Source organism: Neomonachus schauinslandi, chromosome 11 (assembly GCF_002201575.2).
Source record: "Neomonachus schauinslandi chromosome 11, ASM220157v2, whole genome shotgun sequence".
In the NCBI taxonomy this organism is placed as follows: domain Eukaryota; kingdom Metazoa; phylum Chordata; class Mammalia; order Carnivora; family Phocidae; genus Neomonachus; species Neomonachus schauinslandi.
The window spans coordinates 13,803,195-13,820,359 of NC_058413.1; the positions used below are offsets into that span (position 1 = coordinate 13,803,195).

The following is a 17,165-nucleotide window of genomic DNA, read 5'->3' on the forward strand; positions in this document are numbered from 1 at the left end:
TGATTCCTTGCCAATGGAAAAATTAGTCAGAATATGTAAAGGCCAAGCCTTAAACATCAGCTTGCCATCAGTGGGTTCCTCTTTCATATTCCTTTGCTGATGTGCTTCACTTGTTTTCATCCTTCACTAAGTTTTAAGTTCCATGAAAGTAGGTAGGGGTCATGTCATAGTTTTTTCACTGCTAATTTCCTAATAGCCAGCAAAGCGTATAGTACATATTAGGTGTTCAATAAATATTTATTGAATGAATTTATAAATATTTTGTCACATAGCTCTGTTTCTCATCCCTCATAGGAATCCCCGTCATGGTTTAATGATCCACTAGGACATTAGACTCCACCATTGTGTTGATATGTATCCTTCTTCACATATTTTTCTACTTCCATATATTTTGGCTTCATATAGCCAAGAAGGGATTCACTCTGGATCCATTCAGCCAGACAAGACACCCCAAAAAGTGTATGGGTAGCAAAGATTAGTATGGCTGAAATCATGCTATTTTAACTGGTTTGACATTCCATGTATGTGGTCAAGGAGTAAACCACAGCTACCTGCCCTGTGGAAAGGAAGAAAATATAAATCCTTCAAAATTAAGGATTTTTTCAAAGTAAAAGATTTTCATTTACTATCTGAATTCAAGTTTAAAATAATCTGAAAATAGTATCTGACATAAACTATAGAAGAGATTATTGGGGTAGATAGATGATGATAATAGATAGATAGATGATAGATAGAGAGATATAGATAGATAGATGAGAGAGAGTGAGTGAGTGAGAGGAGGGGGAGAGGGAATGGAACATTTAAGCAATTCTCTGATGGAATTTAATGGAAAGAAGTGCCTCTTTGGAGAAGTTGGATTCACTCATCCAACTATGTGGGTTTGGCTTTTTTTTTTTTTAAGCAGACATTCCTCAGTTGCATCTAGTCTAAAAATCTCATCTGAATCCATCTTCTACTCTTTATTTTATACATGTTACTATCAAGAGTGAAATCTTTGATCTGGTTTTTATGAAGATTTCTTTCTTGCTGGAAAGCTTGAAATAATACTTTGACATTTGCTATCAATTTATATAAAAATTCTTTTTCTTTACCAAACTACTTAACTACCCCTCTAAGTTCCGGTTTGATGCTTAGAGAAATGTTAAACCTCTGAATTTCAGTTTACTCATCTGTAAAATAAAGCAGATAATTAGATCATTAATTCAAAATTATAGTTTTAGAGCTTTTTAAGAAAAAAATCCTCACAAATATCTTGCATCGATTGAAATCATGCTTTATTATAATGTTATTTAAACATGTATGGACATAAGTCACAAAAATCTTAATCTTATCATTCTAAAATAAAAAATTCAAAGTATAAAATGAAATATTGTTAAAATTTTTAATTCGAGGCTTCACAGAAATTAATGTACAGGGCGCCTGGGTGGCTCAGTTGGTTAAGCGACTGCCTTCGGCTCAGGTCATGATCCTGGAGTCCCGGGATCGAGTCCCGCATCGGGCTCCCTGCTCGGCAGGGAGCCTGCTTCTCCCTCTGACCCTCCCCCCTCTCATGTACACTCTCTCTCTCATTCTCGCTCTCTCAAATAAATAAATAAATCTTTAAAAAAAATAAAAAAAGAAATTAATGTACAGATACTAGGGATAATAACAATAATAAAAATTTATTCTGAGCAGTTTCTTCTCTTAGGACAATACTCATTTCCTTTCATTTTTACAATTACCTTATGAAGTAGTTACTATTACCTCAATTTTACAGAGGGAGAAAAAGAGGAGGAAAGCATAGTTGCCTTTCCAGGATCCCTCAAGTAGGAAGATATTTTTCATCTACCTGCTTAATTATCCACTGTTATCAACTTCATATTTTTTTGAGCATTAGGAGAAATCATTTGAATCTTAATTGTGATCTCTGTTATTGGTTTACTTTGCAATACCAGTTATATGTAATCAAAATCATTTTTATTAGACAATAAATTTAAGAGTTTAACCCAAAATCAAGTGTTAAAAATAAAGCATTTGTTAATAATTTCCTCACTGCTTCCATAGTTACCTTTAATGAACTAGTACGAACTGACATGTATCATGATGTAGGCTGTATAATAATTTCACTAAAGATTCAGTTAGGTTATCAGCTGCTCTAGGAACAACTCTCTTGAATTTTTAATACCTTTACAAATATGCCCCTTATAAAGACAAGTCTCTAATCATATTTTTCTATTTGAACTTTTCTAAAATTTTTCATTACACATTGTGTTATGACCTTTTTTTGCTGCTCCATTTATATATTCATTTAAATATTCAGTCTATGTTAATTTCCTCCATAACCTGTGCATTACAATGCCTCACTCCATTCCATCATATTAGTTTCATGATGTCCAATGAGTCCAATTTCATTATTTACTTCAATTATTTGAAAAACTTTTTCAATTCTACAGACATCTATAGATATCCAGATGTATAGAAGTTCTATAGAAATTAGAAAGTTATAGTTTTCATTTTGATGGCAATGGAAAAAATAAATTTAAGCATGTTCTGGATCAAGTAGTTTCAACACTGGCATTAATATTTGTTTTCACAATTGCATTGGCTAAAAGTAATATTAATCTAACTGCCGCTAACCTTTCTACTAGGGCATCCATACTTAGACATTTAACAGTAGCCAAACTTCCTATTCTCCTGACAAAATCTCATTGTATGGCCTATTGTGTCAGCACAATTGTCAGTAGACCCTCATTTCACACTCAAATGAGGCTCAGTTTGGAGAATGAATTATATGGCTACCCTATTTATTACTAATATTACTTTTTCATTACTATTTTATAGCAAATATTTCTATAATTTTTAAAATGCTATGATTTTGAAATGATCTGAGTAAGTCATTTTAGAAAAACTCTTCCCATTTTTATACAACCATTATTTCATACATAGTGTTTTTACTGCTTAGACCCTATTTAAATAATTTTTGCTTTTTAAATTGTTGCAGTGAATATGGAAACTCATGAGCTAAGTGAAAAACATGATTCTAAGTTCCTGATGCTCCTTTCTGATGAGAAAGCAGCGAGGACCATTTATGTCTGGGAAGATTAATATGAATGTAGCTTATGTACATATAAAGATTCATTCATGAATCCAAAGCATAGGGAGTTTAGAAGGGAGACCTTCAGTTAGCAACTTACAGATAAAATCCAAAGGAAAAATATATCAAAGAAAAATGTAACAGAACTTCAACAAGAAAATGACTCAGATTACTAGGGGAAAATGTATATAAGAAACAAGTCAATAAAGAAAAAAGAAAGTACTTCAAGATAAATTATATTAATGCAGTGACACCAATGTCTATACTTATTTTTCTTACAGCAAAGTTCATGGTTTTTCAAGTACAGTAACTATCACTTAAGTAGGTTATGTAATGACTTGCCTTCTAATCAAACATGGTTTCTGGCACCACACTTTCTTCAAGGTATTTTTCATCTCCGTGTTTCTCAGCGTGTAGATCAGCGGGTTGAACATGGGGGCAATGATGGTGTAGAAAAGAGCAAACACTTTGTCTTCTGGGAAAGTTGTGGCTGGTCGAATGTAAATGAAGAGAACAGGCACAAAGAACAGAACCACAGCTGTGACGTGGCAACTGCAAGTGGAAAGAGCTTCGGTGCGGCTCTCTGCAGGGTAAGCCCTGATGGTGTATAAAATCAATAAGTAAGACAGCACCAACACCACAAAGATCACCAAGCCCATCATGCCTGAGTTGGCAACCACTAGGATCCCAACTCTGTAAATATCTGTGCAGGCCAGTTTCAGCAAAGGATACACATCACAAAAGTAGTGATCTATTTCTTTGGGGCCACAGAAAGGTAAATTGATGGTAAGGAGACATTGGACAAAAGAATGCAGAAATGCCCCAGTCCAGCTAGCAATGACTATGGCATAAGACCTCTGCCTGTTCATGATGACAGTGTAGTGCAAAGGTTTGCAGATGGCCACGTAGCGGTCATAGGCCATCCCTGTGAAGCTAAAGACTTCAATCCCCCCAAAGAAATGCATGACAAAAAGCTGTGCCATACAGCTGGTATAAGAAATCATGTTACTTTCTGCCAGCAAGTCGGTGACTAGCTTGGGTGTCACTGTTGAGGTATAACACAGATCTGAGAGGGCAAGTTTATTGAGGAAGAAATACATAGGTTGGTCAATTAGCGGACTGCATGTGATAGAAATCATTATGAGCAAGTTTCCCATCCGAATCGCTATGTAACAAAATAAGAAGAGTAGAAAGCACAAGTTTTTAATTTTCTTATTCTGGGAAAGTCCCAACAGAACAAATTCAGTGACGTTGTTAATATTTTCCATGGTATAATGCAGTTAAGTCTCAAAGGTTTGCCTGGGGGAAAAAATGACAAGTCAGTATGAGAAATATTGAACAAAGCATGGTGAGAATTAGAAGGAGTGTTGTAAAAATAAATTCATTTATTTAATTGGCTTCCTACAGTATATTTTAAAGTAATTCTAAGCTTTGTATGGACAAATTTCCATATAATTTAACAGATCAGGTTATTTTGTAGAGTGAAAAAGAAGAGTATGAATAGTCACACTTGTTCAAGTCATAAACAAAGATGCATAGTCATCTCATGTAGGGGTTGCAAAGGTGAGCTTAGGGAGGAGGCATTTGTTTTCCTGGAGGAGCTCACCTGCTTGATAGGTTGAAATAGACAGACTTAAATCCAAGTAAGTGAGAGGAATTGTGAAATTGCAAGGTACAATCCTGTCTGTATTTAACATTCCATGTTTTTTTTGTTGTTGTTGAATCACTAAATTCTATACCTGAAACTAATATTACACTGTATATCAACTAACTGGAATTTAAAAAAAAAAACTTGGAAAATAGATAAATTCAATTTTTATAGTGGAATTTGCATTTTTTTAAATTTTGCATAAAAATCTTACTGTCTTCATTATTGAATTGTTTGCACACAAGGTGAGTAACACATTTGCCTCACCCTAGTCCTGACCCTGGGTTGAAACCACTTAATATTTACCAACATTATAGAGAGCAGTAATGACAATATGACATCAGCTAAAGTCTAAGTGGCTGTGACATTTTTTTTGACTTAAATAGATGTATGAAATAATAATAATAATTAAATACGTAATATTGAGAGTCAAAGACTTTCTATAAGACTAAGTTAGAACAATACAAGTAATAAAGAAGTGCTTTGGTGCGGCTCATTTGGCACTTGCTTGACACATGTTGGACTTCAATCAGTTTTTTAAATAAAGGGTTGCATTAATTAAGAAATTATGATTTCACCACTTTCTCTTGTTATTTTTGAAAAGTGATTGAATTATTTCTTGTAGAAATAATGAGAATTTCATAAATAGTGAATCCCAAGGATATTTTTCAGGTTATCACAATATTCTCAGTATTTCTATAATCAGAAAAAATAAATAGAAGTTATTTTTTTAAAAAGAGCTTTACTTTAGATTGTGGGTATGTCCATTTTCAATTAATTTGCCAATATGCTTCTGTGGTTATAGCCTACCTTTAGTCCTTTCCAAGAATCGAAGCTCATTTTTAATACTTTTCTTCATATAGCCCTTGAAGAAAAACATGATTCTCATAGGAAAAAAAAATACAAGTAGCAAAATTTCATTAACAAGCAGGATAGTTTAAAACTTTCTCTGTCTCTGTCGCTCTTTCACTCATATTAGCTAGATCCCATACTGGCAAGGTGGGCAAATAATTCGATGACTTACCTTGTTTCCCTCAGCTGAATGTTTCTTCTTGACAATTCTCCAAAGTATCATCAGATACCCAAAGAATTCATAGTCATGCTATTTAAATTAGAACTTACATTTCCAACACCTTCACATTATTTACAATGTCCCCTTTGTTAATATTAAAGTCACTGAATTTTAGATTTACAAGATCCTGATTTCATGTTTGTGTGATTTAAAGAGAGAACTTGGTATCAGAAGCTACAAGGACTAATTCTGGCACAAGGCAGAATAAGCAAAAGTACACTAAAATGTTAATAAATAAAAATGCAAGCTATTACAATTTACATCAAATAGGTTGCTATTATCAGTAGTCTTGCACAGACATAAGAGAGAAATAATGTTAATATCTAATATTATTTAGTGCTTACCATACTCTGCAGGCAGTTCTAAACCTTCTACATGTATTAATTGTGAATCCTAAAGGGCCCAACGATTTGATACATTCTTTTTTCAAAATCAAGGAATCAATTAGCATCAGAACTTCAAGTTCTTAAAAATATTGGTTTAGTTCTTACATTCTTAAAAAAAGGAAAGCTAAAGGGTAACAGACTGTTTTTCCCATCCTTATTTGCAACTAATAGATACTTCAAGGCACTATTGGAGTTATATTTCAGGCTCTCTCCTGCTCTGAGTCCTCTCTCCTTTCTGATAGCAAAGGGTCATATAACAGCACCCAGGATAGTCCCCTTGTGTATGACAGAGATATTCCACATCTATTTTAATAACTCTTTGTCTCTTTATAGTTCATTGACTATACCATGCTAGATTAACCTCTAAAATTTTGGTTTCCTATGTCACACCCACACTTAAAAGCCACTGTTTTGCAAATATGTGCACTCCTATGTTTATTGCCACGTTATTTACCATAGCCAAAATATGGAAGTAACTCAAGTGTCCATCAATAGATGAATGGATAAAGAATACACAAACACACACACACACACACACAAATGGAATAGTACTCTGCCATAAAAAAAGAATAATCTTGCCATTTACCACAATATGGAGGGACCTAGAGGGTATAATATTAAGTAAAGTAAGTCACTCAGAAAAAAACAAATACTATATGATTTCACTCGTATATTGAATTTAAGAAACCAAACAAACAAAGGAAAAAAGAGACAAACAAACAAAAACTCCTAAATACAGTGAACAAAGGAGTGTTACCCAAAGGATGGTGAATGGGGGGGATGGGTGAAATAGGGGAAGGGATTAAACAGTACACTTACCTTGATGAGCACTGAAAAATGTTGAATGAATAAATTTTAAAAGCCACCCCTTCTCGTCTACCTCCAGGAAGACATTTTTTGGCTCCTTAAACCATTGGAAATATTTCTCATTTAACCCTCCCTGAAATACTTCCATTTATCTCATATTAACATTTAAATTTGAGCTCAGGAAATTATTTTTCATTTAATTGGTTCAAGGCAGCTCGTCAGACAGTGGCTGTGCCTTGTATCCTTCCTGCCTTGATGATTTGGTATTACAGTCAGTAGATTAACTTTGGATTCACACAAAAGAGCAGGATAGAGATCTGGCCATATGGTTTGGAGTAAGGTAGTTAACTTGTGTGACAATCAGTTTCTCCCGTTTTTTGTTTTTTTTTTTTAATGCAGCCATCAAAAAAAAAAAAAGAAAGAAAGAAATCTTGCCATTTGCAACGACGTGGATGGAACTGGAGGGTATTATGCTAAGCAAAATAAGTCAATCAGAGAAAGACGTGTATCATATGATCTCACTGGTATGAGGAATTCTTAATCTCCCGTTTTAACATGGGCCATTTCTAACATTGATATCCCATAGTTGTGTGGGTTGAATAATCCGTACAAAGTATACAATAGGCACTAATTAGTTTCTTTTTCACCTTGCTTTTCTTCATATCATTATGTATAAATTAGGTACCCCATATATAATGGAAAAAATAAGCAAAAGTACACTAAAATGTTAATAAATAAGAATGCAAGCTATTACAATTTATATCAAATAGGTTGCTATTATCAGTAGTCTTGCACAGACATAAGAGAGAAATAATGATAATATCTAATATTATTTAGTGCTTACCATATTCTGCAGGCAGTTCTAAACCTTCTACGTGTATTAAATTGTGAATCCTAAAGGGCCCAACGATTCTTTTATTATCTCTATTTTGCAAAAAGGAAACCAAGTCTCTTTACAATTTGGATAAAATACTGATAGCTCTAAACACTAATTTTAGGCATACTTTAGGTATTTTTTATTATCTGGATACGGATAAATTTGGTTGTCAAGTTCAAATTATTCTTAGAATTATTCTAGGAGCATATTACCTTTTTTTGTTATTTCTTTCTGTAACCAAGTTACCTCTCCCAAAGTCAAGGTTGAGCTAAATTTTTGCCAACAGCTTCAAAGTTTTCTCCCAGGGCCAGTACCCATGCTTGACTGAACTAATTCTATTTCCTTTCTGTCTTATTGTTTACCCTTTTCTTATTCCTTCTCATCAAATTTGCCTCACACTGATGTGCAGGATCCTCTGATATTGAAGTTTTCCAAATCACAACACATCATACTCTTAATTACTCACTGTAAATACAGTGTAGCAAAGGAGGTGGGGGAGGAACCTGTCTCCAATCCAGGGCATTCCTTTCATTATATTTAATTTGTACCTCTTTCTTCTTTATTTTTCTTTCTTCTGCTTAAAATTCAAGTTGCTCACTTGATTTATCTACCAGTTCTTTTTCAGATACATCCCATATATGCCATGAATAATATTATTATTTCCTTCATGAATTTCCCAAAATCGTACCAAAAAAGGGTCTGCTTCATTTTGACATCTGCTGAGGAACATAATATTAATAATTCATTGAATTTTACTAATGTGATAGCAAGTTATGTTATAAAATATTTGCAAAACTTGAAGAGGGAAATGCACCTATAAAATCAGCATACTTATAGATAAAAATGTAATTTATGCTATATATACATATATATGCTTTTTTAAATTTGAAAGTCATGTTTATTTACTATATGTTGGTTTGATTTTTACTTACCAGGTGATTATCTCATTAGATAAATTTCACTGTCTCTGAGTAAAAGGTGGCATCTGGTGTTTTCAATAGAGTCAAAATAAATGCTTAATTTTGCTGGTGAAGATTAATGAATTTAACCATGCAAGCAGCCCATGTAAGTCCTGGTTCTGGGACTTTCCTATTTCCCTTATAAAGAGAAACATTCTGTCCTGATTTTTGAAACTAAAAGGAAATAAAATCATCATTGGCATTTATGTTGAAAAGTGCTTTTGGTTGTTCTCTACCCAAAAGTTGTATATTCATTTGTTTTAGTATTGGAAATACATACAAGTTTTCTGTTTAATTTCCAAGTGTCATTTAAAGTAGATTACCTGGGAGAATATAACCCCAAACCTCCCTCTCACTTTTTCTATGGGATGAGACAGTTCCCAAAAGAAAAGTTCGCCCATGTATAGCTGGAAATGGCTTAGTTCCTTTCCAGTCCTTAAAAAAATAGTCACACCATGGTTAATAACTTTGTATACTCTGAGGAGTTTGAGCACAAACTAAGAGTTCACTTCTATTCACTATTGACTGGCCATAAATCATGTGCTTTCTGTTGAAACAGATTCTGAGGAACAGTAGGGAATAATGTCTCAACAGAGGTTAAACTAGAAAATGCCAAAGATGCCAAAGGCCAGGTTTTGAAGTCTGTTTCAGTGCAGAATAAATTAATTGAACAGTGGGTGGCAAACTTCTTGTATGTTACTTCACATCCCAATGGCCCTACTTCTTCCTCCAGCCTCCACATTGGCAACCAGTTTCCACAGACCTAACTCTGAGAGCTGGTGTAAATTTATAGCACTTCCTCCTACAAATACCACAATGTTCAGTAAAACATAGAAAATATTCCCCAAAATAAATAAGATGTTTTTGTAATCCCGGCAATCAATTACAAAAATATACAATGGAAAACATGGTTAAAATAGCTAGAAAAGAGTGCATAACTGAGTGAAGCTTGACTAGCACATGATAATACCGTTGACCCTTGAAAACATGGGCTTGAACTGTGTGAGTTGTGTTATATGTGGAGTTTTTCCAATAAATATAATACAGTACTATAATATATTTTCTCTTCCTTATGAGTTTCCTAATAACTAGCTTATTTTATTGTAAGAATACAGTATAGAATATGTATATCATGTATAACATACAAAATATGGTGTTAATCGACTGTTCACGTTATCAGTACGATTTCCAGTCAACAGTAGGCTATTAGTAGTTAAGTTCGGGGGCAGGAATCAAAAGTTATACAAGCCCCTAATCCCCACATTGTTCATGGGTCAACTGTAGATTATGAAAGGCATAACTGAGGGACTTTCTGATCTGGGTGAACAATGTGAACAAAGACTTGAGGCAAACAGCATGTCTGAAAATGATGCGTATGTTATGATCAGGACTGGATAAGGAGAGTATACTGACTCATTTAGGAGAGAAGTGAGGAATTTGGCTGTTGTCAGGGCAACCATAGTCTAAATAACACTGAAAACCATAGAACTAGTTATTCCTTTCTGTAGGAAAAAAAAATTTGTTAAGTGGAAAAACATTTAAGTAATTTAAGAGAAAACTCTTATAATGCTTCTGCTATAAAAATTTTGACCTTATATTTGAAAGAACATTTTTCTTATTTTCCATACAAAATAATATACTGATTTTCCACAAACAACATTGACGTGTTGGGACTTATGATGAAGGTGGAGCTTGAATGGTATGTGGGCAATAGAAAATTATAAGGATTGTGAAGTGGCCTGCCTTCTGATGTTGGCATTGGAAGCCTAACATAAAGGATAGGGTAGTTATACTTGGCCTACCAACTTCAGGTATAACATCAGGATGAGAGGTCTTCTGTTGCAGTTTGGTCTCCAGAAGCCAAAACACAGACCCTGATGAAAATGAAGCCATGGGTTTGATCATAGGCATGACAGGGCTGTAAAGGGAACAGAAAACACAGCCTCTATGGTCTCTTATGTCAATAACAGAACCCTAAAAAGAAAAAAATATGAAACTGAAATCTAAGACAGTGATGTTTGGGGTTGAATCTGAGAATTTTGAGCACCCAAATGCCCTGAAATCCCTCCACAAACAGAATCCACTTCCTCCGTCTTTCTAGAAGAGAACAGATTCTCATGGCCTGGGGATGATATAATAACTTCACCTGAGTTATTCCCTTGCAAAATGATGCTTATTTTCTTAAAGTCTGATGGGCTCAAGAAATTTTGATAAAAGTCCTGCGAAATCATCTCCTTTCTCTCAGTCAACACCTGTAGCTTTATAGGGAGTTGGCCGAAGAGGAGATACATGATTGTATCTGTTTATATTTAGTTCTATTTGGCACCAACTGAAATGGAATATTGTAACATTAAAGCCCCAAATACAAAAGTCCTAAAAAAGATAGGGGTTAAGGAAAATCTTATTAGTTAACAAATTCTAAACCAGTGCATTTGGTTGTCTACTTTGTACAGACCAAGAGATAACTAGAGGCATAGATCTAGTCCAATTCATGGCAATTGCTAAAGGTTTCACTTGTATGTAGGGATTTAGAAAGTATGGGTAGAAGGTGTGACTATATGGGTAGAACTCATGGACAAAATGTAAGTCATACAAATGCTCACTACATGGTGTACATTGCAGAGGAAATTCTCAATGGTGGTAGACAAGATGACATGTTTCGTGGATCTCAACCACCTTCTTTTCCCAGCTACCCACGTTCTAACTCATTGGTCTAGGTCTAAAGCAGCCAGGAGTGGGGCGCCTGGGTGGCTCAGTCAGTTAAGCATCTGACTCTTGGTTTCAGCTCAGGTCATGATCTCAGGGTTGTGAGATCAAGCCTGGCATTGGGCTCCACTCTCAGCATGGGGTCTGCTTGAGACTCTCTCTCCCTTTCACTCTGCCCCTCCCTCTGCTCTCTCTAAAATAAATGAATAAATAAGTAATTCTTAAAAATATTTAAAAAAATAAAGTGGTCAAGGTGGTTTAGGAAGCATCCTTATGAAGGCTATTGCTAGGGCTGAACAATATGATATTTACCTCATGGAGGTTCATCTGGCTTCTGTGACTACTGAGTACTGAATGTTTGTAGTTATTATGATTGTGTAAGATAACCTCAAATTTAGTGTGTAAAACAACCAATTTATTATGCACTTGGACTCTGTGGATCAGGAATTTAGACATAGTGAGAATGTCTATGCTCCATGATGTTTGAGGTCTCAGCTGAGAAAATTCAAAGACTGGGAGTGTTCACTAGCTAGCAGCTGAAATCATCTGGGGTCACCTTGACTTACATGTCTGTCAGTTGCCACTGGCTGTGGGCCCAGACATCAGATGAACTGTTGGCCATAAAATTCTATATCTAGCCTCTACATATGGTATCTCCATATGGATTAGTTAGGAAATATTGCTGTGGCCATGTTTGGAAGCTACTTTCTGTTACACCAACATTGAATGCCCAACATGTACACTCCTCAGGGTGACTACTCAGTCCTGTGGTGGCAAGTTGATTACACTGAAAACTTTCTATCATGTAGGAAACAGAATTCGTCTTCACAGAAATAGACATTTATTCCAGATATAGATTGTCTTTCCTGCTTATAATATTTGTACCAGCTGCACAATGCATTGACTTATGGAATGTCTTATTCACCATCATGTTATTTCACTTAGGATTGATTCTGATCAAGTAATGTATTTCAGAGTAAAAGAAGTATGGTAGTGGACATACACATAGCAATTCATTGATCTTACCACATACTCTGTTATAGACTGAATTGACTTCCTGAAAATTCATATATTGAATACCTAAATCCAAGTAATTCAGAAGGTGATAGGGCCTTTAAAGAGGAAATTGAGTTAAAATGAGGCCTTTAAGGTGGGCCCTCATCCAATGTGACAGGCATCCTCATAAGAGAAAATTTGGACACACAGAAAAAATGCCAGGAATGTGTGTGCACAGAGAGAAGACCATGTAAGGACACACAGAGAAGGCAGCCATCTATTAAGCCAAGGAGACAGACCTTTGAAGAAACTAAACCTACAAGTACTTTGACCTTGGACTGTCAGACTACAGAACTGACAGAAAATATATTTTTATTGTTTAAGTCAGCCTGTCTATAGTATTTTGTTATGGTAGCCCTAGCGAACTTATTTCTACCCCATTTCTCTTAAGTAACTGATTAGATACAATGAAGAAATGGCTTACTGAATAAAGTGCCAATTGAGAAACAGCACCCTGAAAAGCTCAAGTTATATCTTCAAGGATGTGTTGACCAACAGATGATTATAATTCTCCCATACCCATGACAAACAGTTATAGAATCCTATGGAATTGAAGGATGTATATGCAAGTATATTTATTATACTAAAATCCTTTATAGAATTTTTGCTTCCTGTGCCAGCATTTTTCAGCTCAGCTGGCTTATAGGTTTTAGTTACAGATGTTATGCTTTCATGAGGGAACACAATTATTTTATTGAACTGGAAATTGAAGCTGTCATCTGGACATCTTTTGGACTCCTCATGCCTCTACTAAACCAAAAGACAAAAAGGGGCTGGAGCAATTGATATTGATGATGAGATCAGATCTGTTTGTTTGACACAATGGGGCATGGATGACCAATATCTGGAACCCAGGCCATCTCTTAAAATTTCTATAACTAATTGTAAAATTTAATTAAAAAAAAAACAAACAAGAAAAATGGCAGAACCTTTAAGATTCAGAATTTCAAGAAGGAAGCTTTGGTTCACATTAGTAGATAATGAACCCCAATAATAAAGGTTAACCTGAAATCAAAGGGAAGAGTGAGTAGGCAGTGCAAGAAAGAAAGGTATAAATGTTAACTAAAATCTCATGGCCAATTATAGAAACAAGGACACTTGTAGCAATGTATTGAGTAATTTTGCAGTCTGTTCTTAATGTTACAGATTTTATAAGGAAAGATGATAACCTGAACTAGAAGAGAAACTAACATTAAAATTAACTTTGTTCAGAATGTTGAGGATGTTATGTTTCCCTTCTGGAAGGGAGAGAGTGAGACTAGGTTCAAATATCATACAGAAGAGTGTTTATCGAGGTTGAATAGCTCATGTGCCTATTACCCTCAGCTCAAAAACCTACCTTTATATGATCTCCTCTGAGGTGCTGGAAGCAAAATCTACCTATATTTCTTATCTACCAGATGGTTTCTTATTGTTTCTGTCAATAGGAGTGTGCACTCTAGTGATAGTGGAAGTCAAGAGGAAGCGGGAAAAGATTTCCTTATATGTTCAAAATAAAGTATCAAATTAAGGAGGACTTAGGACTGTAATGTGAGGAGAATAGAGGAAGAATGAACTGAAAAAATAAATGAAAATTGTCCAATCATCAAAAATATTGTAATAACTTTGTATGGTGACAGATGGTAATTAAACTTGTGGGGATCATTTCAAAATGTATCAAAATATTGAATCATTGTGATGTACACCTGAAATGAACAGGATATTGTATGTCAATAATACTTCAATAAAAAAGAAAACATTTTTTAAAAAATAATAAAATCATCCAGTCAGGAGGGGTCTGAGGAAATGCTAAAGATTCTAAGCTCCAACCTGTGGTTGGCTTTTGCAATCACTATACACTCTTTGTATATCATTTATTATTAATTCTAGGGCTCAGGGTAGAACCCTAAAGTGAAATTCTAGAATGCTTTTAATACAAGTTACTTCCCTTCCAAAAACAAATGATGACACCACATTTTCCTCATGGCATTCTTCATCTCCATGTTTCTCAGTGTATAGATCAGAGGGTTGAACATGGGGGCAATGATGATGTAGAAAAGAGCAAACATTTTGTCTTCTGGGAAAGTTGTGGCTGGCCGAATGTAAATGAAGGGAACAGGCACAAAGAACAGAACCACAACTGTGATGTGGGAACTGCAAGTGGAAAGAGCTATGGTGCGGCTCTCTGCAGGGTAAGCCCTGATGGTGTATAATATCACGAAATAGGACACCATCAAAATCAAAAAAGTCACCAGAGCAATCAGGCCTGAATTAACAACTACCAAGAGACTAATTCTGTATGTGTCAGTGCAGGCCAGCTTCAGTAAAGGATACACGTCACAGAAGTAGTGATCTATCTCATTGGGGCCACAGAAGGGTAGGAAGATGGTGAGGAGGAACTGACTGACAGAGTGAGTAAATGCCCCAGTACAGCAAGCTGTGATGATTGAGTTACACCTCTGGCTGCTCATGATGACGGTGTAGTGCAGGGGCTTGCAGATGGCCACGTAGCAGTCATAGGCCATCCCTGTGAGGACGAAGATCTCCACGCCTCCAAATAAATGTGTGGTAAAGAGTTGTGTCATGCAGTTACCGTAGGAAATGGTCTGCCTTTCTGCCAATAAGTCAGTCATTAGTTCGGGTGTCACAGTAGATGTGTAGCAAAGGTCGGAGAGGGAGAGGTAATTAAGGAAAAAATACATGGGTTGCTCAATTAGCGGACTGCACATGATAGAAATCATTATGAGCAAGTTTCCCACCCAAATAGCAATGTAGCAAAATAAAAATAATACAAAACAAAGGATTTCAATATTCTTGTTTTTGGAAAGTCCCAAGAGAATAAATACAGTGACATTATTGCCTTGATCCATGGTCCAGCATAGATAGAATACATGAATCACCTGAAATACAGAATTAACGAGGCCATATTTAGAAAGGTTTCTTCAGTAGAGGGATGATCATATCCTATTCAAGGAATTTACTAGGTTGAATATGCCTCATTCAGTGTCTCAGAGAATAAAAATCAAGTATTCAATTAAAATGACTGGTAAGAAGATTGGGGGAACATAAATTAGCAGATTTTCATTACATCTACCAGAAAATTGTGATCAATGTCTGCCTTAGTCAACAAGAGGGCCTTTGATCAATCCACAGTTGAGTCTTGGATGCTACTGAAAACATGGTACTTATTGCTTAACAATGCGTTCCACCCAATACTTTTACAATTTTCGGATCAATTCTGACCAGATATCTTCATGATGTCTGTACTTTCATGATTCATGGTCATGATTCAGCCCTGACCTTACATCTGGCTTCTCAATCAATTCCTATTTAAATTTCCTCTTCAACTCTTACTAAGTTAATGTGGTCACCCATACAATGAATAATAACACTGTAATAGAGATGGAATTTTAAAAAAAATTCATTTCCATAGTGGAATTTTAAGAACTTGAATTCATTAAGGACAAATTATTAAGAAATAACTTCTGATGATTCTCCAAATCAGATTATATGGTATTAGCCAATAAGTTAAGAGACTATTTTAGTTTGAATAAAATATAATGCTGAATATACTATTGGCTTGAATTATTCATCAAACATTCCTGAAATATGTTCTTTATCCTTGCTCAAGCATAAAGGCTTTTGCATAATTTTAAGTCTCTAAGTAAAGTCTTGGAATGTTCTCAGGCAAAGCCATTCCATCAATCTGTGTGCCTTTATTAGGAGTTTGCTAAAAATATTCCTTGAATCTCTAGTTGTCTTGGTGCAGAAGACAGCTATGCTTAATGGCCTGCCTGGCAGTCCTTGATTCAACTTCCTTACAGACATCACGCTACCTCGATTAACTGCCACATATTTTAATGCCTTTAAAAAATCATGTGTAGGGCACCTGGGAGGCTCAGTAGGTTAAGCGTCTGCCTTTGGCTCAGGTCATGATCTCGGGGTCCTAGGACTGAGTCCTGCATCCAGCTCCTTGCTCAGCGGTGAGCCTGTTTCTCCCTCTCCCTCTCAAATAAATTTAAAAAAATCTTGAAAAATAAATAAATAAATTATTTAAAAATCATGTGTATAGTCTGATCATTCATTGTAGTTTTGGGGGAATCCCTTGTTACATGTCTTAACTCAGACACTAACTTCAGATATGACCTTTGCATGTCAGTTACTTTCTTTTAAGAAGTTTTTCTTCATTTGAAATCTAGAAAAATATATCTTGCTCTATGTAATTCAGACTACCACTGAGACTCAGCTTTGATCATAGGTGAGAAAAATCTTTAAAAAAAAAAACTGCACACGTCAGTATTATTGTGTTGAAATTAATGTACACAAAGAAAAATAAAATTATCTTATAATTTTATGATTATTTATAAAATTATTTTAGGCTTATAGAGGTTAAGGAACTTGTGTATAGTAACATGACTAGTATATATAGCAAAGTAGGGTTTATAACCTGAGTTTTCTGACTCCAGTGCCTGTTTCTAAACACTTTACAGCCTCTCAAAAGGAAAATACTGAAGCAACAATATAAATTTAACATGAACTCTGGCTGTTCCAAATCTGAAATTTGCACACATTTCTGAATCTTCCAGACAAAACCAGGATCCG

The 17,165-nt window shown here is 35.1% G+C and overlaps 2 protein-coding genes across 2 annotated transcripts; both read right to left on the reverse strand.

Annotated features, from left to right (window-relative positions):
• Positions 1-3,399: 3,399 nt before the first annotated feature.
• Positions 3,400-4,341, reverse strand: LOC110576101 (olfactory receptor 4P4-like). Its single transcript, XM_021685195.1, has one exon. The coding sequence runs from the start codon at positions 4,339-4,341 to the stop codon at positions 3,400-3,402; it is 942 nt and encodes a 313-aa protein (XP_021540870.1).
• A 10,162-nt stretch (positions 4,342-14,503) lies between these two features.
• On the reverse strand, positions 14,504-15,433 carry LOC110576100 (olfactory receptor 4P4-like). Its single transcript, XM_021685194.1, has one exon. The coding sequence runs from the start codon at positions 15,431-15,433 to the stop codon at positions 14,504-14,506; it is 930 nt and encodes a 309-aa protein (XP_021540869.1).
• Positions 15,434-17,165: the final 1,732 nt, after the last annotated feature.

Coding starts and splice junctions, on each gene's coding strand:
- LOC110576101 (XM_021685195.1), bottom strand. CDS start 4,341: ATGGAAAATATTAACAACGTCACTGAATTTGTTCTGTTGGGACTTTCC.
- LOC110576100 (XM_021685194.1), bottom strand. CDS start 15,433: ATGGATCAAGGCAATAATGTCACTGTATTTATTCTCTTGGGACTTTCC.